The sequence below is a fragment of the Cydia pomonella genome, chromosome 13 (assembly GCF_033807575.1).
Source record: "Cydia pomonella isolate Wapato2018A chromosome 13, ilCydPomo1, whole genome shotgun sequence".
Classification (NCBI taxonomy): domain Eukaryota; kingdom Metazoa; phylum Arthropoda; class Insecta; order Lepidoptera; family Tortricidae; genus Cydia; species Cydia pomonella.
In genome coordinates, this window is record NC_084715.1 from 12,954,895 (window position 1) to 12,976,445 (window position 21,551).

The 21,551-nt window shown below is 36.4% G+C and overlaps 1 protein-coding gene across 1 annotated transcript in view; it reads right to left on the bottom strand.

The window, feature by feature from the left end:
• Positions 1–21,551, bottom strand: part of LOC133524251 (uncharacterized) — a 92,012-nt gene that overhangs the window by 40,287 nt on the left and 30,174 nt on the right. Inside the window, exon 5 of the mRNA XM_061860155.1 lies at positions 16,336–16,447. Within this exon, the coding sequence (XP_061716139.1) occupies positions 16,336–16,447 (112 nt within the window). The remainder of the gene's footprint in view (positions 1–16,335; positions 16,448–21,551) is intronic.

Below are 21,551 nucleotides of genomic sequence, written 5' to 3' on the forward strand. Positions count from 1 at the left end.
TAATGGCCTTAAATTTAATGCGCGACCTACTTTCAGAGTGGACTCTGAAACGCGTATTTTCACTTAGTCGGCGAAGCGCAGGTCAAATAAAACAGTATCGTGTGCGAAATATAAAACACTTAGGTAATTTGAATTTATCTAGCAGATCACGTCATTCATGAACGACATTCAACATATATATGTCGATGGGTGCTGGTCACGCAATTTTTTGTGCAGTATTTAGGTATATGTATTAACTTTATATAATTTAAGTCCACATAAATATTAATAGCATGATAAGCCTCTTACATTGTGACGAGACTAGATCACGCAAAGTAGATTTTAATCTCTTTATCACACTGTAACTAAATCAGGTAATTAGGTATCTTGACTATAGGTATCATACGTTTTATTCACGTAACTTCCTGTTACTCACAATAGCTCATATAAGATATCTGTAGATACTGTGTAAGGAAATATTTTCATAATTTCTTAGTTATCTTTGTCATAGGAAAAACATTTGCAACAGGAAAGGACATAGCCTCAAGCTCAAGAGCTCCACTTCACAGGGTCGCGCACAACATTGTAACTCTTTCAACATAACAACTCAACGTTTTTGTTTGGCTCGTCGTAAAATGCTGAGGAATTTCACTACCGTCTTAACCGTAATAGCTACTCGCGCTTTGTCCGGATGAAAAGTGTATATCTCACAAAACGTTTATAGCGGTTGTTGGGATAGACGAACCACAAACCACAACGCGTATCATGCCGCTTCTTAAGTTCTTACCGTGGCAAACGTAAAGAACCTTCGAATAATACTAAGGTGAGAAGTGAACAAAATTAAAGTAGACTCTGGAGCGAATAATAATCCGTCCAATTTTCTGGTCGTGACTTTGAAACACCACGCGGAAATGAAGGAGGTTAGCCAGAAACCTTATTAATAAAGATCTCATTATTTCGCTTGCATTTCAACCAAAATTTTAGACGATTTCTATTGACCATGGACAGACTGAGCGGCTAACCTCTAATTACCAACATTGTTAGCTGCAGATTTCATAATGTCAATGTGGGAAACATTACTCCTATCGGATTACATTGGAATCGGTGTAGCATTAAGGGTGTCAAGGCGTAATGCGATGCTAGATCTAGACAAGTAGCTGAAGATGTAGCAGACAAGCAATTACACTTACGGTTAAGTGCATTACGTAACTAGTAACACTGCTTTAATTAAAGTTAAGAGTAATAATAAAAAAAAAAATTGTTTCTAAATACATGCAAAATATTGCTGATATGATATCATTCCAATGATGACTTGTCCTTTGGATCTATTTTTGAGTAAGCAAATGATGTATTGGAATTCTATCAAAACAAAAACGTTATGTGGATGTTTTTTAACGCCCACTCTCGCATTAATGGATTGGTTATGTTTATGTACCTATGTTTTTCATGACTGTAGCGGGTATTGGGCTTTTTATTTCGAATAAAATTGTTAACACCTCAATATCACAAGAAGGGATCGTTGGGCAATATGATCGGCTCACGTATTGCAACCATTCGTATTTTCGCACGTTCATATCAGGCGTACGCTAACTGTTGAAAATATCTCATTGTGCAGGAAACCAGTCAGGGCCGTTCTGTTCGCAGATCTGGTTTGCGCGTCAACAGTGAGAGTGGAGCTCTCGCCCGCTCCAACAGGATATAAATATCTATTCATTCATATGGATGACCTTGCACAATACTATAGAGCGCTTGGATATTTGATAGCTTTTATTAGATATAAAACTTGATTACAAATTAGCACCTTTCTCTTATTTAATGACACTTTCGATGATAAACACTTAATCCTGATGTCTAGGCGTTTATTATCTAATGGTGTAGAGATCAGTTCTCAAATTAAAGTTTGATGAATTAGTATTAGCTTGGAATTGTCTTGGATCGTAGGTTCGTACATCGTACCGACTTATGCTAGCGTAATCAATGTTAGTGCAAGCTTGACGCGGTTATAATTACTTTGAATTGGATTTATATTTGAATTAAATAGAGATAAGTGAGAGATAAAGAGAATAAAGGCTGTAGTCGATAGCGATACTGCTGTGGGTAATTACGATCGCCTTGACATGACCGTTTTTCTCGTAGTAGATACCAGTAGTAGTTGTGACAGAGCATCTTGCTGTGCTTCTTTTTTCGATGTTAATTAGCTTTGTAATCAAGCATCATAGATTCAACTACTTGTCTGACAAGTAACCTTAATTTAGATATTTGTTATATGGTTGCCAATTTGTTGAAAAACTGGTCGTTATCACAGAGTGATCTTGATGTTTATAAACAATCATATTGAGTGTAATGTTTTTTATGATATTACTCGTATAATCAGACGGATGACGACTATATCTGGTTATATAGATTTACAGCCAGTAGGTAGCTAGGGTACTTGCTACTTAGCTCTTAACAATATCATTTTCTATATCCAAGCATTTCGCTTTTTCACTCTGACTTACCTACTGTAACTGTACTGTAAAGGACACAAACGTGATCAACTAAACGCGGTTGACAAAAGTGATTTATAAAAATGATTACTCACTTAAAAATAACATACATATGCTGTTCGTATTCCTAGTTTCAGTACTGTGGAAGAATTGGGGAAATGCAGTTAGAAAATTCCGAGCAGACGTCAATGTTAAATGAACTTGTAAACAGAAAGCGTAAACAAATCGCTGGCGCTGAGGTGGAAACGTCATGAAACAGCAGTCAGTGGCGCAAACAATGAGACGAATGACCCGCGACAAATGTCAAAACCAAATGTCATTCGTTGAAAGTTGGTAATTTTAAGAAGTTCAATGTTTTGTAAAGTACCGTTAATTTGTTTGTTTTGAATTTGTTTAACCGAGTCCACATAAGTATTACGCAGTCGTTTTATTATCGCGTTAAAATTAGGTGTTACCAAACAATGGCAGTTTAAGAAGCCTGACAAGTTCGTTAAGCTTAAACTTGCTAACGTTCGTAGGCTACTTATAATTATGATGGACGATTAAATCTGCGAGCAGCTACTGTGCGCAGGCGGCGTGAATAACCAGGTATTTGTCTACGAAAGAAACTCCTGGGTATCTTATCTCACCTGCTCCACAAGTATTCCTCCAAAAGTCTGCAAACTTGCTGCACGCGCTCATCTCGATCGAACGTCACTTCGCACTAATGCCAATGTATTTATAAACTTCACTTGTACAGTTTCGCAATCCTTCAGCTCAGGTCAGGCTACGGGAAACTTGGTAAAACGTGAATTCGCCAACATGCCGGGCCTACGCGTGTACCGTTGTGTAGAAAGCTACCGGAGGCACTGTCATCGTACGCGCTGCGTGGAGCGGACTCGCGGGGCGGCGTGCTACCGGCGCGACTGCCCTCGTGCGACTACTACGGTAGTGGCCGAGCGCCGAGCCGCCAGCGGAGCGCGAGCACCGCGGCCGCGGCAGACGCCAGGCGCGGCACTCGCGCGTTATTAACGTTTACCCGCGGGGAAATGGGACGATTAGAGGGGTGACGACGTGTCGGGATTGCCAGGGCTGTGCACAAGGAACACCATTGGGCCCTGGGCCTTTTATTATTAGGGTTTCGTAGTCTAAATGGCAAATACGGAACCCGTTTAGTTTCGTCATGTCCGACTGTCCGTCCCCGTCTGTCTGTCTGTATATCTCTATCTGTCTGTATCTTAATAGTAGCATCTTAGTAGAATATGGAGAAGTTGATGTCGATCAAGGGGAGGGGCATATGATTAAAACATAAAGTACTCCTTGAAATTTAACGTTTTAATGGGGCATATTTTTGAAGTTACTTTTAGGTGACTTATAGTTCGGTGAAAAGCCAACAGCCATAGAAAGTGTCTGTTAGTTCAATGTTACTCGTAAACACGACCGTTACTCTGCCATAGCTACAAAACTATGTTCATGTTATGTGGTATAATTTTATTTTGAAGTATAAGCAACACCACATACATTTTTTTGAGCTGGGAACTACTCAACTATCAAATAAGTAATATCAGAAATCTGTCCGACATCTTGGTTTTCACAAAGGCACCGTTATAGTGATGTTGTGTTGTTAGTTCGTCTTTAGTTTTAATATTTTTCGGAGGCGTTTTTCCATTGCAAGTATTCTTCATTGCACCAATAATTATACATTTTACATAAATGTAAAACTATAAATATTATTTAAGGAAAATAGAACCAGGCGACAACAGGTGGTCTTATCGCTAAAAAAACGACTTCCAGACAACCTTTAAGTAGTAATTTCAGTTCGTTGGAAATCCGGACACCGAAAGCAGCTATTGAAATATGATTCATTGAAGTGGTTTCTAGTTGAATTGCATTGTATTTGAAGATGCTACTCGATTTTGACACCATTGTTTTCACGTGTGTATGTTTAAAGCGGTGGTGGCCGAGTGGATATGACGTCCGACTTTCAATCCGGAGGTCGCGGGTTCAAATCCTGGCTCGTACCAATGAGTTTTTCGGAACTTATGTACGAAATATCATTTGATATTTACCACTAGCTTTTCGGTGAAGGAAAACATCGTGAGGAAACCTGCACACATCTGAGAAGAAATTCAAAGGTGTATGTGAAGTCCCCAATCCGCATTGGGCTAGCGTGGGGACTATAGCCCGAGCCCTCTCGCACATGAGAGGAGGCCTGAGCCCAGCAGTGGGACGTATATAGGCTGAATTATTATTATTATTATGTTTGTTCACGTGTGTTGCGTGTGTTACGAAATTATTTCATAAAAAGAGTACCAATGGAATACATTCGTACGCCTATTATTTCATATTCTATCCTAGTGCTTTCATTACATGTGTGTAAACTAAACCTAACACAGGTTTCATTGTGTTACGTTGTGTTCCGTGCGTTACGTGTATTATCATTTCCCGTGTGTTATGGTATAATTTTTGTGAGCCTTGGCCAAATACTTTACAAGAAAATTGTTTAGAACATTATCCGTTGATTCATTTTTCCAAGTTTATTTCAAAAATTCTTTTCTCTTTATTAAAACGTAACGTGCCCTTTTGCTAATATGGCTTTTTTATATCGTATGAAGATATAGAACGCTCCATTATGCGAGGTCCGACACGCTCTTGGCCGGTTTTTAGAATAGAACTCTTGCTTTTCGACTAAATTGTCCTATACAATACATGTAATGCGGAAATTAAAATAAATAGTTAGTTGTGTAAGAAACTAGTTTTATCATAACTGTTTCCTTGAATACAAATGCAGTGATTCAGTCCAATAACTTCCTGATTCATTGGAAATTGGAGTAGGTGGTCACAATTGAATTTTCCGACATTTGTAAAAAAAAATATGATAAAATTGAGATACTGTGACAATATCGTCCTTGTAGAAAATGAGAGGATTATTTTGTGGAGGCTGCAATCGAGGGTGAGCCTCCGGTGGCTGGCGGCCAAATTGGATCAACAGCTCGTTACACGTTCATCTACCCGCTAAACATCTAACTACACTACATTCTGTTCTATTTCACCCAGATTACAATTCTGTAGGATTTCGAGGATATAAAAAAATATAAGCTTTATTTATGGACATCAGTTCCGATCAAAATTCGCGTAGTTTTTAATGAACTTATTATCTCCGCTGAAATATTCTTCAAATATATACAGTTTAAATACGTACAACTAAGTAGGCCTACCATTTAAAACTTTTTGTTGCAACGGATATAAATTAGTTCTAGCGTATTTAGACAAAAAATCCGGCCGCTTTACTGTATGTAACACAAGCAAATTCTTTAATCATTATTAAGCTCACGGAAGCTTCTCACGACTAGAGAACAGTTGAAAAAACGTAAATAATAATTTAATTACATGATGCTTAATTTAAATTAGGTAAGCGATGATGATTACTTAGAATGTTCCCATACAAAAGAGTTCAACGAACTTAGTTCCGCGGGTCCGGAACTGCTGTTCCCATCGCTTAACGCACGCTCGACTCACAAAAGAACCAATACAAAAGTGAATCCCGTGGATAATATGTAGGTACGTATTATTGATTAAAGATTACACTTAAAGTGTTTAATCTGCAGTGGGTTCTTTGTAAGAGATAATAATGTGTATGCTGATCATGTTCAGAGGAGTCAGATACTTAGGCGAATCGGAGTAAAATGACCTCGAGATAGTCGCTCTTATGCTGGTTCCATCGACAAGCTCGCGCTCGGTAAACGATTGTAATGATCCGTGGTCCGCTATTCCATCGGGTAAAGGGACCGGACACTGTGGTCGTGATCACCCATTCAGCAATTATTGATTGTACCATAGCTGGAGCGTAAACGCAAGAATTTACGCGAACGATTCAATAACATGAATGAATGAGGTTTGATCAAGTTCTACAAGAGTGCTACTGGCCTCCTAACCTAGGCTGGCGTGCACAGTTCCCAGTCCCACATTCCACTTTTGCGTGGTTTCAGTATTTGTATGAGCTATGTGCGGTGTATGTCGTGGGGGAACTAAATGTAGTGATTACACACAACTACCTATAGGCATTTTTTTACTGCCAAATAATACACATACACACATAGCCAATAACTCTCTCTTCTTAATAAAGTTTTACAAATCGTTTCAGTTAAGTGGCATATACATAATTATATACGAGTAGGTGGTACAAACACACAAAGGAGGGAAAGGTCATACAGATAGATACATCAAAATTAGTCTTCTCATTTCCGATAGTTAAGAGCACTGCAGCCTAATTTCTAGTTGTAAAATATACCTATCGGTCAAACCAGTCCTAGTTTTAATGAAAACAAAATTGTAGATTCATGCGTTGGTTATGTATTGCTGTACTCGTATATATTTTAATTCAAAAGTTGTTTCATTATGCCACACGGTAAGCGCTAAATTTACGCTGAGTGGCTTAGACACTGACACTGCATCCAGCTGCATAACTTAAGTACTTATTTAAATCTGTTGACATTTAGGATAATTCGTTTATGCAAATTGACATATGTATAGGAAGTATCAAACGCAATACCAGTTAGATGAGAACAATAAATTTATAATTCCTGATTGAATGTATAAAAATACCTACGTACTCAGGGAAACAATAATAATCTGAAGATTGATATTATTATAACACAATCTTTATTATTTTATCTGTCACACTATCACTATGTCTGAATCAATTCTTATCGTTGCCATATTGTTATTTATTGCTTTAAAATATAAATAACAAACATGCGAGACATGCTACAAATAAACTATTTCTTTGTAAAAGAAAACAAGTATAATGTTTTGAAATGTAAGATTGAACAATATTACTAATAATAAGTTACTAATCATAACAAAAGATAATTTAATAGTGACCTACATGATAAAGTAGGTGACTGGAGCCAAGATAAATTTTTACAACCGTTATTCGTAGAATTCGACTATAAGACAAGCATATCTTTCAAGACTTTTTAAAGTACAACATTCGACTCAAGATGCCAAAATGTACTTGGTCTTGGTCTTTTCCTCTATGGAGAATTCTGAAATAACGTTGCGGAGAGTAGCCTTTAGCGGGTAAGCGCTGTTTTATTGCGAAACTAAGTGCGAATGTCAAAGTATGCATAGTTAATGATACTAATGATTATAGGAGGAGCTCTCCTGAGTTTTTGTAAGTTCCGATCGGGCACCAGAGTTATGATATAATAAATAAGGATAACTAGATGCAAAATAAAGAAATTCACGAATTTGTTAAAACCACGAAAGGAATGTTTTATCAGATAATTCGTAACTAGTAAGTATAGGTATCCATCATAATATTCATAGACCCATATTATTTTAGTATTATTTAATTGTGTTGTCCTTTACGTTAATTATTTTATTATTGCTTGCCTAAAAACGTTATCTGGGGAAAAGGGACACAATATTTTTATAATAAATTTCGATAATTCTTCTGTCAATTGGAATGAAATTCGTTTGTAAAATCTAAGAAAAACTATAACTTCTAGGCCTTCTCCGTGAACGAATTCAATTAAGACAGCTCTCCCCTATTGTTGGACATGTTAAATATATCAATTTGGATTAGGTTAGGTTATTTCAATGTTCTTTGGTAATAAGTGCCACTTCTTATTGTATACTTCTATTTTTAAGCGTCCCTATTCCCTAATACTGCGTTGGTATGTGTATGTTAATTTGATTCAATCTAATACTGTTAGTGCTATCGAGATTTGCAGTTTTATGTTAAGCTGCATACTAATGCAGCGTTATTTAAAAGTAGCCCGCATTTAAGACTCATGTTGGTCAAGGCTTAGTAGGCTTGGTAGGTTGGTAAGTAAGTACCTACCTATCCAAATGTCAGAATTTATAACATTATAATAACCAGTAGCAACTCTACTTGTAGGTACCTATTTCTACATAATTGTTATGTTATGACCCTAAGAACATTAATAAAATACTAGAAACATATCCATTAAGTAGATCCATAAACATATTATATGTATTGCATGTTTGATCTATTGAGATGAAAAAATTCTCTTTAGATCCATTTTGATCATAGTATAATTTAATGGATCTAATGATATAAAGTATTTTCCCTGCAGATCCAGTTTTAACTGTCAACATAAAAATGTAGATCTAAGAAGAAAAACATGTATCATCCATTTTGGAACTATAGACTGGATCTATCGAGAATTTTGTTATTGATAATTTTGATCAGATTGTAATTGGCTCCCCTCACATTATTACTATTTTTTGGACATTTGAAATGTAGGTAGCAACAAGCAGAGCAAACCACCGCTTATCTTCCATGACCTCGTAACTGAACATGGCAATAGCAGTGTGAGAATAAGTCTATTCTCGGCAATAGTAATTTAATTACCAAGAACGTCACCGCACACGCGGCCGCTCCGCCATTGCGCGGTGATTCCATAGAACCATCACTCTGTGACCCAATACATAAACCAACTAACTTGATCAGTAACTGAAAGCAGTTAGGCTGGTAACACTATGTACATGATGGACTCGTCTGTTTTTAGGGTTCCGTGCCAAAAAGGTACAAAATTTTGGTGCGATTCTGTCCGTCCGTCCGTCTGTCTGTCTGTCACATCGCTAAATATCTCGAGAACCACTTAAGCTATCGATTTGAAATTTGGGATAGTTATGAAAAACACTAACCCAGACACATTAAAAGTATATTTTTTAAATTAATTTTTTATTAAAAACGGAAACAAAGAGGGGGCAAATTTTCAAAGTCTAGTAACTAGGTCAAGTGGGGGTATCATTTGAAAGAGCTCAAATTGTACATTCCAAAACATTTATTTATATTTTTTTTCTTAGAGAAAAAAAATGGATATATGAAGGAAAATGTGAAAAAAAATACTGTCCCCCCCCCTTATCTCCGAAGCTTACCGAGGAAAAATTATGAAATTTTTACATAATATTAACATTACTTACTATAAATTTTACAGGAAACATATAATCAGACCTCTATCTTGGTAACTTTTTTTTAATTAACAAAAAACCTTTCCGATTTCAGTTTGCAATTTAACCAACTTTACGTGCGTTTATTACATATAAAATTTCTATGAGATTACATAAATACACGTTTTTTCAAATAAAAGATCAATTTTTGAAATCGGTCCACATGATAGAGAATTATCCTAGAAAAACCAACATACGTGCATTACATCGCGCAAATTAGTTAGAATTTGCCGATAGATGGCGCTGTGTACATTAATACTTAGTATAGGTACTTCTGTTGAAAAGTCTTTCGCCTATAAGTATAGTTACACGAGATAATTCAAAGGAACCCTTGGTGCGCGAGTATAACGAACTCGCTCTTGACCGGTTTTTTTTAATGTGTAGTTTATTATGTTAATAATTGTATTTTAGGGTCCGTAGGTTCGTATTCTCTCACTCTCATTGAGCGTAACCGCGAGCGAGATGGATGGCGTACTTGAGACCGCGGATACAATGTTTTTGAAAAATTTAATTCGTAGAAGTTTTAACAAAAAAAGTAATCGATAAGTTCTCTCAAAAATTGCGCAGTTTTAGATGCAATTTTAATATTTTTTAGCTTTTGTGCATATGTTGTTACACATTTGTAAGCGCTTTTTAGACCTATGTTTGTGAAGTTTTTTCTATCGAGCGAAAGTTAAAAAAGCGGCCAAGTGCGAGTCGGACTCGCGCATGAAGGGTTCCGTACCATTTAAGACGTATTAAAAAAAATCTACTTGCTAGATCTTGTTCAACATTTGACCACTTTGGAAGTGTCTCTCGCGCAAACTATTCAGTTTAGAAAAAAAATGATATTAGGAACCTAAATATCATTTTTGAAGACCTATCCATAGATACCCCTATATACTATATACTATAGGGTGTACATGTATGGGTTTGATGAAAAAAAAATATATTTTTATTTTATGACTTATTAAAAAAACTACTTACTAGATCTCGTTCAAACCAATTTTCGGTGGAAGTTTTCATCGTAATGTATATCATATATTTTTTTTAGATTTTTCATTCAGCTATTTTAGAAGTTACAGGGGGGGGGGACACACTTTTTTTCACTTTGGAAGGTTCTCTCGCGCAAACTATTCAGTGTAGAAAAAAATGATATTAGAAACCTCAATATCATTTTTGAAGACCTATCCATAGATACCCCACACGTATGGGTTTGATGAAAAAAAAATTTTTTTTTAATTTCATGACGTATTAAAAAAAAACTACTTACTAGATCTCGTTCAAACCAATTTTCGGTGGAAGTTTACATGGCAATGTATATCATATATATTTTTTTGATTTTTCATTCTGTTATTTTAGAAGTTACGGGGGGGGGGGACACACATTTTACCACTTTGGAAGTGTCTCTCGCGCAAACTATTCATTTTAGAAAAAAATGATATTAGAAACCTCAATATCATTTTTGAAGACCTATCCATAGATACCCCACACGTATGGGTTTGATGAAAAAAGTTTTTTTGAGTTTCAGTTCTAAGTATGGGGAACCCCCAAAATTTATTGTTTTTTTTCTATTTTTGTGTGAAAATCTTAATGCGGTTCATAGAATACATCCACTTACTAAGTTTGAACAGTACAGCTCTTATAGTTTCGGAAAAAAGTGGCTGTGACAGAATCGGACAGACAGACGGACATGACGAATCTATAAGGGTTCCGTTTTTTGCCATTTGGCTACGGAACCCTAAAAAACAGAATTTTAATCGCTGAAGTCTCTAGAGAAATAAGAGCGTGTGCAGATACATAATTCTAAACACCTAGCTCGCTTATCTACTGCCCTGATTGTACTGAGTGCATAACATTAATATTTCTCGCATATGTGAAAAAAAGACATACAAGATAGATACGAGTATATAGTGAAAAAACTAAAGTGTCACGAAGGAACAGTAAATAGTAATTGAAATAAAATTTGACGGCAGACCTTATATGTTAATTCCAAAGAACTCCAACTTTCAACTTAGTTCCCTGCGTGACCTTTTCGATTTGCTATGGTGTAAGTATATTGTATACTTGTGTGTGTCGAAGCGAAGGTATCTAACATCGATTTTATCCTTACATTTAGGTACTTTCTGTAGGTTTGCTGTTGTATTGAGCTACGTATTATTAAAAGGTCTAGCCATAGTAACGATGTATAATGTTTCTGCACATGTAAGCGTTCAAATACACGAGGCAACTAATTTTAATATTTTTTCCGTTTCAAATTTCCATGCTATAAACCGATTGCATAACAATAATATCAACTGATTACAATGGTTATGTTATACTTTCAACTGACTGTATTATTTAGAGATACCTTTGTTGGTGTAATATAAGGAAATCAAGATTGTCATTACAAAGTCAACCATAACCAATCCGGAATACATCTTAATTACTAACACGATTAAAATTGTTAATTAAAGTTGATGTCGTCGACCTTAATAAGGCGTAGCACTTACAAGACAAGACAATTAGCGCTTGAGCGTTCATTACGCCCGCACGTTAAATGTTTGTATTGTAGTGAAGCGAGGAAGCGATGCAAGATACAGGGAACGTAAGAATTTAGTAGGGGCAATATAAATTAATGTTATGTTCTCGAAATCTATCAATGTTTGAACCGTGCTCCAGAAAACAGTGAAGGTTTAATGACGGAAAATCAGATTAGTGTTAAAAGGTTAATGAATTAACTAACAGACATATTGGATAGTAAAATAAATGCACCTTAAGGTAAAATGTAGCAAACATTTTGACCAACATACTGAACACTAACATAATAATCAAATCACCGTTTCCTTAGGTCATCGAATCAGGAAATCCGTAAAAGAACCAAGGTATTTAAAAGCAACTAAAGCTAGTGACGTATTCGAGTGTAGCTCTCACGGGATGGGCTTTTAACTGATGGAAGATGGAGTAGGGGTTTTTAAATGATGACTCGAAACCGGCAGACGTGTGGTCTTATGTATAAGCAACAAGAAGAAATTACCCTTTAAACCCTTTTATATGTTCATTCTTAAGCGCATACTCGCACACAAAAAAATTACCAATATATATTATGCTTAGGTACAGAGCGCAGAAACACGCAACCCGCGTGCAGTTATTTGTTAACTAACAGTCCAATTCGAATTGGCCTGTAAGTATGATTAATAGTTCTTGAAGTGATGACGTCGAATCTTCGTCATCAACATTTACATTAAGTGGACGTAAGATGGTTGTGGTTTTATTGTCGCCCAGTCATCACTTTCAGAGAGATGACGCATGACTACAACTAAAAGTGCCATAATGATAAACATACGAGTACACGAGTAGGTAAAATTTTAAATTAAAGGGCAAGATATGAACCTGCGACCTTTTGGATGCTTAGGTAGCTTGGGACACCGGTCCAAATCCAAACGCTAAGAGCGACCAACTAACCTTAGTTCCCAAAAAAGTTTTAGTGTCCCAAAAGGTCGCAAGTTCGAACCTTGCCCGAAGCAGTGAATTTTTCCATTTTTACTTTAATTTAGAAAATTGTAGTATCAATCTACAGACGAATTTGCTTGATAAAAATTTGCATACATTAGTAGACAATTTATGGTACATATAATAACTAAATATGTTACGAAACAACTATAAGAAGCTACTTCCATTATTTACATAAATATTAGGCTATTCTTTTTTAATTTTGGCATAAATATAGTCATATTTGAAATCTAGACAAGACCGCAAGTTCTCTTCCGTGGGTAATTGAGTAAGTAATTATTGTATTGGATTGTTTGTGACTAATATTAATAAGTGAACAGGTTATGCGGCATTCACAGTTGCTGCGTAGGTAATGCACACACATAAGATTTAAATCAGTAAGGTATACAAATATATTAAAATAATACAAGCATGTCAAAGTTTAGGCACGAATAAAATCAGCGCTCATTTACATTAAGTATAAAATTAATAATTATAGTAGCCGCGGTATACTAACAGACGAACACCTAATTATTCTTCGCTATAGCCGAGTGAGAAGATTTTGCGTTGCAAACGGGCGCAGCGAATTAAAGATGCTTAAAATTTGACTGAGTGTATTTGTTTTTTTTTTTTTTAAACAAATATTCAAATCCGTTATATCTACTGTTGTGGCAATGTGCACTGTGTACGGCTTATCTTGCTCGTATGTCATATGTAGGAACATGCAAGCAGCGGTGAAGGCCGGCCAGCTGCTAAAGGAAGCGGGAAGTATGGGACGATGACGTAGTCGGTGACCGATGCCGTCAGCTGAACCAAGTTGGTTCCACAGGGCCAAAAGTTGGGACGGTGGGGAAAACAATGTTGTTGTGGTTTTCAGAATTTTTAAAACAGAATATCTCTATAGAAAGTAAATTTATACGGGTATAACAGGCAGGACTACCTTCGCAATCCCCTGGTAGATGAGTGGTAAAGAGTGTGGCTAAGCCGGAGGTCGTGATCGTGAGTCCAAACTTCGTCTGGTACCAATGAGTAGGTACTTCGGTAATTTTGAACTTTACACTAGCCGCTCTTCGACAAATTAACATTTTGAGTTTGTGTTCCTATCGATATTAAATAAAGAAGTATATTTTTTTGTATCGTGAACTAAGAATGTTTAAATATTGTATGATGTATTTAATATGAATTTGCTATTAACTTTGCGAAATGGACTTTTACCGCCAGACAAAAAATATTGATAACATATCAGTGGTATTTCCAAGTCATAAACATAAAACATATGCCCGTGTGCAGAGTTACACCAATACAATAAAAATGTATCATATTATATTCATACATTGATTGTAGTTTAGCTTAGTCTAAACTAAATATCATGAAAACAACGCATGGGTATCATGAAAACCTCCCAGGGCTTATAAGGAATTTGGTAACAAGTTCTATGTGTCGTTAGGAGTCAACTTTGTTACCATATTAAATATTTATAACTCGTACAATCTACTATTAGGTACTTCTTTAGATACCTACATATTGTAGACCTAGAACATTATCTTAAAAAGTAAGAATATGAAACACAATACGATAGCAATAGGAGGGTGTTAATTAACAATAAGCCCATATTATAGGTTATGAATGAGTGTTATGATGACACAACGATATCGTTATGTATGATCTTTAGATTGTAGATTTAAGTACCGAAGTCCAAACTTATTAAGTCGCGGGGATATTATTCTCCTTTCCTTTCGCAACGAACCAGAAATAGAAAGGGATATTGCCGTAACTTAACAGAACTAGTACCGATCGTGGGCGCAGCGAAAGCTTTAGTCTGGGAGCGTGACGAGTAAGGGGCGACCTAAGAACGACCAGTCGAATACACAATTGTGAGTTTGACCATGAACTTTTCTCTAGTATACTTGACTCCGTTTATAGTTACAGAAATGGGTAATTTCAAATCAGACTCTACATAATATGTTATACTAGATCTGCTTCTACGGAGCCGATGCATACAGTAAGCGTTGTGAAACTTATGAGCATCCCAGCATATTCCTACTTGGACGAGCGTATGTGAGTCTAGTCTCAGCCTCCAATGAAACATGACCTCAAGATACAGCTAACAACTATTCGTATACGGAGATGCCTAACAGTTCGATTCAACTGCATGGTTGAAATAACAGCCCAGGGCATGACCACCTACCTTCGAAACGGTTCGATTCCGATAACCCGCTCGCAGTTCATTGTCGTCAGACATCGACCAACCCATTAATTGTATTTACTTGTCGCTATCTCATTCTAAATATATACATTTTTACATAACAACTCTCACCCTTTAAACCTTGTTGTGGCTTAGTTTATCGTAGCAAACATGACTAACCGAACGAAAACAGTTTCATTAGGCAGTTTGTTAAATAAGGCTTTACCTTGCATTTATTCGCATTGTAGCTACAATTCTGAGATCACTACGTGTATGCTCGCTTCCCACGCCATCACATTAACCTACCGTAAGCGCATGTACACTTACGGTCATAGATATTGTATACACTTTTCTTATTTCAACAATGAAAAGTGCAAAAGTGTACGCATTTATAATTGTCATTGTACCCAATATTCGATATTGGAAGACGATTTCGGTTTGTTACAAAAATTTGTGTTAAGTATAGGTACCTAATTTAATGTAAATGTCAAGTGTAATAATAATGAAATTTTTAAAAACATGTCAAACTTTTGCTTACGAGTAGGTATTAGGTAGCTAATGTTACGCAATATTTTTTTTAGACATTTGAAAGGAATTTTCAACGCTTACTTTTTCAGAATATTTTATGACACTAATTGTCACCCCTGTTTCTAAACGGTCGCTTTAACGGGTCGATTAACCTGACCTTAAGTTGAACCACGTGAAGGTTTTTTCTTTTCATCATATTTTTTCGTTGTTTGTGCACGTATTTAGTATTTTACGTCACCTGAAGAAAATTGCTATGACACTATTCACGCGTACGCAATACTTAAATGCGCTTGAAGGCTAACTGACTGTTACTAATTAAAATAAACCGATAAGAACAAATACTAGGAAACCCGTGTACCGGAATTGCATAATCTTATTCCGTTACATACTATTTTGCGTCATACGATGCCTAAATTATAAAGAATAGCTTACATGAAACACTATTTTATAAATAAAGATAAATGCTGTCTAAGTTTATACTGCTATCCTGTACCATTAAACGATCATAATTCATAATATGTATATTTAGTAAAAAGAGGTTTTCGAATTTTGATTTCTCACATTCGTCCGTATCCTGTTCTGTCAACAAACCTTCTGACCTTTCTGTATTGTGGTAGGTACGTTCAGAATCGAGAACCGGCCGGTCGCCTTGTGACTCGCACGACACGAGGGTGCGCATTCTCACTTCCTTCATCCCCACTTATGTGTGAACAAACAATGGCAATAAGTGTACATAGTACATACCCATCTGCGAGACGTGGTAGCCCGCCGACTCGACGACCCGCGGGTCGCCTTGGGACTCGCGCCGCTGACTCGCCCGAGCGCGCGCATTTTCACTTCCTTCATCTCCACTTACCTATCGACAAAGAATTCACATCCTTAAGGTGGTTCCCTTTCCATACAAAAAAATATTGCGTTTTATGAAGTCATTACACACTATTACTAAATATCTACAGTAGCGGAAAAAAATCTATCATATTGTATTTTATATTTTCTGTAAAATATTTCAAATTAGATGAAACCAAGAACTGAATTTGCTGATAACTAATCAAATAAGATTATATTGATTTATTCTCAACCAATTATACGCTAACAGGCCGGTACATATTTCGAAATTCAATTTGAATTTATTATTTCTGGAATTTAGCGTCCGTCACTAGTAGTATTTAAGTCGATGAAAAACGGAATATCGTGCTAATTCATAATCAGATTTGTAAGAAATATCAGTTCCGTCATGGGGAGACCTCGTGGAAATAAAAACTTAACAGTAGCTATACAAGAAGCAATTATAAATGGCTATAGAAATGGCTTCACACAATCGACGCTGGCTAAGCAATTTCAAGTTCATCAGTCTACTATATCGAAGGTTTTGAAACGGGAAAAAGCTCACGGAGGTGTCAAAAGGCCCAACAGACCTGGTCACCCCGCTGCACATCAAGTTTGGTAGACCGCAACATTTTGCGAATAGCAAGACACAATCCACGACTCACGGCGAGCGACATTATGCAGGAAATATCGTGTGGAAATTCAGTTTCTGTGTCCGTACGTATTGTAAGAAATCGCCTGATGGATGGTGGATTTCATGCTCGTCGTCCTGCAAAGAAACCACTGATTTCCAAGAAAAATCGAGCAGCTAGAAAAAAATATGCGAAAGAACATATTTCTTGGACTGCGGAAATATGGGAAAAGGTAATCTGGAGCGATGAATCCAAGTTTTTACTGTTCGGAACAGATGGAATTACCAACGTACGACGTCCCGACAATGCTCGCTATGACCCCAAGTATCAGCTCCCTACAGTCAAACACGGCAGCGGCTCCCTTATGGTGTGGGGCTGTTTCAGTGCAAGTGGAGTTGGTCCTTTACATCGAATAAACGGCATTATGACGAAGGAAGTTTATGAAGGAATATTACAAGATGTATTTCTTCCCTGAGCACGCCAAAATTTCGGCAGAGCGTTTATGTTTCAGCAAGATAATGACCCGAAACATTTGTCTAATGTTGTTAAACAATGGTTCAAAATACGTAGAGTGAAGGTTTTGGAATGGCCTAGCCAAAGTCCGGACTTGAATCCTATAGAAAACCTATGGAAGGAGATAGGTCGTCGTGTGAGTGCAAGAAATGTCAACGAAAGATAAACGAAGAGTGGGAACCAGGTGGGAACGCATTCCAAGTTCTTTCCTCGCGAAGTATATTGCATCACTGCCAACTATGTTTCATACAGAAACCACGCAAAAAACGTTATTTTGGTGTTACTTTGATAAAAAAATATAAGGTTATTGCGTGATTTCTGTATGAAATAGTTTTTCTATCAATTTAGCGCAAACTAATAGTCGAAAATAGATAGATGCGCACATATTTATGTAATAATAGTGGGTAATAATGACTTCATAAAACGCAATTGTTTTTTGTATGGAAAGTGAACCACCTTAACTAAACTTCCATGTTTTTCTACAAACTGTGTACCTAATTAGTAATAATAAGTGTAAAATTTATCTTTGTTATATGAACAGCGGCCTACTCCACGCCAAACCGTTTCTAAATTATTTATGAACGTTACTATTATACTACATTTATATAGAACACATTCACATTTTGAAATAGACTACCAGATTTTTCTGCATATTATGTATTATCAACTATGATTGTTTTTAAAGATAATTTATTCTTTAGGTGGGATGTGTACACCGCCTCCGCCACAAACGACGCTACGTTACTATTTTGACAGTAAGCATAAGAAACAATGTATTTTTTGCAGTCTGGCACTGTTTTATATTTATGTAAATAAAACCAGTATATGATATGATAAACACAATGTCACAACAAAAAATCATTGCACAATTGGTTGAAGGTTTTTCTAACTTTATTTCTGACTCGGAAGAACTTAATCAGGGATTTAATTAAATATAAACGATGAATAGACTACACCTATAGTATAGGCCCTGTAGCCTTACCACGACTTTGACACAGAGGTATTCGCTAGCGTGAGCGTAGCTTACTTTCTATGCATCTCGCTCGTACTGGCATATTAGTGAGAGCGAGATGTATAGAAAGTAATTTACGCTGACGTTAGAGAATATGTCAGTTTTTGGCAGTCGTGGTAAGGCTACTGGACAAAATGCCTTACACATTGGCAATCACATAGTTTTGATTGCAAATTACGGGTTACAAGGTACACTTGCTTGCTTTCTGTTGAAAATCAATTCAATGTAGCGACTATTTTATTTCAAAGCTGTTTTTTTTCGAAGGAAATCAAATTCTTCTTATAAAACATTTTAAATAAATCAATAGGGAGTGGAATCAATACCTAATAAAATAAATCTAGTTCAATCTAGGCCTGTTTGTAATAAAGTATGTTTATTTATGAAGTCATGGTTCGCCCGGTGGTTCGTTTGAGAGGTTTGAACCTTGACACCATCCCTAAATAGACAACTATAAATACGCTCTCATTGGATTGATGAGAGTCGGTTCAAACTTCGTTATATTACGATTAATCCAACCGGAATTAGTTAAGCATCACAAATATTTTTTGCTTGTAAGGTACGCGTACTTAGGCTGATACACGAGCGAAAGGTCGTCGAGCCGTAAGTTGAACTTACTCGCACGTCTATTCGGAACTTTAAAATAATTTATTTGTCGTTAAAAATGATTGAACAAAAATCTCATTTGCGTTGCTTTCCATAGGCGACTTATTCATGTCTTCAGTTTTAGTATTAGATACGAAAATGTTTCGTTAAAATACTTATATTATTGTGCATAATCTTAAGTAAAAAAAATAATAATAATGAAAAAGTACAAACGATACAGAATATTCAATACTGACCAAAACTACACAAAAAAATACATGTTACACAAATCAAAATCCACGAGACTGTAACCAAACTAAAACCTTGCGGTTTTCCAATAGCAATGTATTGCAACAGTGGCCTATTAACGCTGGGCAGTTTCATAAAGCAAACATCAAACGATTGAATCTGAACGGTATGTGAATCAAATTTGAATAGAACGTTCGCAAAGAACCATTTTCAATATAGTATTTTCAATACTTGGGCTAGTAGGACTGTTATTCGTAACGCCTAACAAAGCACTACACTGAGGTGAACCAGTAACTATAGGAATGCATCAGTATGGAATTATACATACGAAATTTCGTAATTCAAAGACCAAATTAAAGGTTAGTATATAGCTCGTCAAAGTTCTTGATTATAAAATTAAAATCACTTATTAAATGGATGAATGAGTATGAGTATGAATATGAGTTGAATTTTATCGCTAATGTCGACTCCATACCTCGCTATTAGTCTTACCGTGCGATAAAAACTCCGATGCCTAGATATAAGAATAGAGGCCAAATCAAATTTCCTTGTTTCTCAGAGATGTTTTAAATGTAATTAAGGTATCGGTTATCGATAAAGTTAAAATTACGATGCACCTACAGATACAGGTTTGTTAATATAGGCCATTAGTTTATCGTTTCTGAATACCTAGGGTATATCATAGAGGGATTATGATATAGATATAGATAAACATCATAACGTTCAGTCGTTCGTACGCGCGTTACTACTTTTCTATTGCCTTAAGCTCCAAAAAAGTTGAAGCCATGTGCCGCGACCTTGTTTTTAACATAGATGATCAAAAGACTTATTAATGTTATTATAATACTGGTTCGCATAATCAAACGCTCGCCATCGCCGGATGAGCGATAAGAACTGTCCACATTCGCGTGCTCGCGGTCCGATTGCAATTGCACCGCTTTGTTTGCCGACGGCGGCGGCGACTCAATTAACGACGCCGAGCCCGGCAGAGCTTCCGTCAAACTCACAAAGGGTTAAATTAAAATGTTATTACTGACAATGTAAATGACACTTTGTGATTTTTTTTACTGTCTGCTCTTTGTTATTGCTGTCGGTGGTGGATATGTGTTATCAGTGGCGCTTTGTAGTCTCGGAGCAAGATATCACTTATATTGAATTCGTAACGGGAAGAGCGGTTGGGTTGAAATTGACACGAATTATATAATAATATCCGTGATAAATGTTACTGTTTTTGAAAGACCTGAAGTGGGCCTACTATCTTACAAGGTACTTATGCATCGTACTCGTGAAAAATATGATATTTGCAATAACTAAGGGAAAAAAATGTCTTATCTAGGTATGTGGTAAAGGGCTTATTACACTTATTCTGCCGTCGAGACTTACGATCGTGGCCGACGTAAGCTACGACGTCGCGCCCGAGCAAGATCATTTTCCGTTTCACGAAATATAAGAACATCGTTAACTATATTTTGTCTCGAATTGCCAAAAATGTTTAATGTTTGATATTTTTGCAGTTGAACTATTTTTTTACATCAAGAAATATTGTAAACGATGTTATAGTATTTTATGAAACGGAAAACAATCCTTTGGTCAGATTTCGGGGCCAATCGTTCACCGTCCGAAGGCAGGATAAGTGTAATAAGCCCTTAGTTAATCTCGTAGCGCTACGCCGTAGCCTGAAGCAGGTAATTTCCTGATTTGTAGCGAAAAAAGTCACAGGCGTATTCTGATTTTAATATAAATATGTAGGTAACGTTTTTCCTTGAAGAAATGTCACATTTGACACTAACAGATCAGATTCATATCTAATCCAGATTTAATTCTTAACCTGTAATTAAAATCGGAATAAGCCTGATGTCAGTCATTGTAACCAAAAAGGGTAGTAACAGCACAATAGGTACACTATGTAATATATAAATATGTATTATTAGAAAAGTGAGGCCTCGCTAATATGAAGGATAAATGGACGAGCGTCAAATTGTGACACAACGTCTTGGTATTCAAAGATCAAATAGTAGTAAATGCGTAATTTGTTTTTCACCCCAGCAGCTCGAACAAGCCTACTTTCGCCACTCCGGAGAGTGGAGAAAGTGCGACTTTCCTCACTCCAGGGAGTGAGACAAAGTAGTTTTTTAAATTTAGTGAAG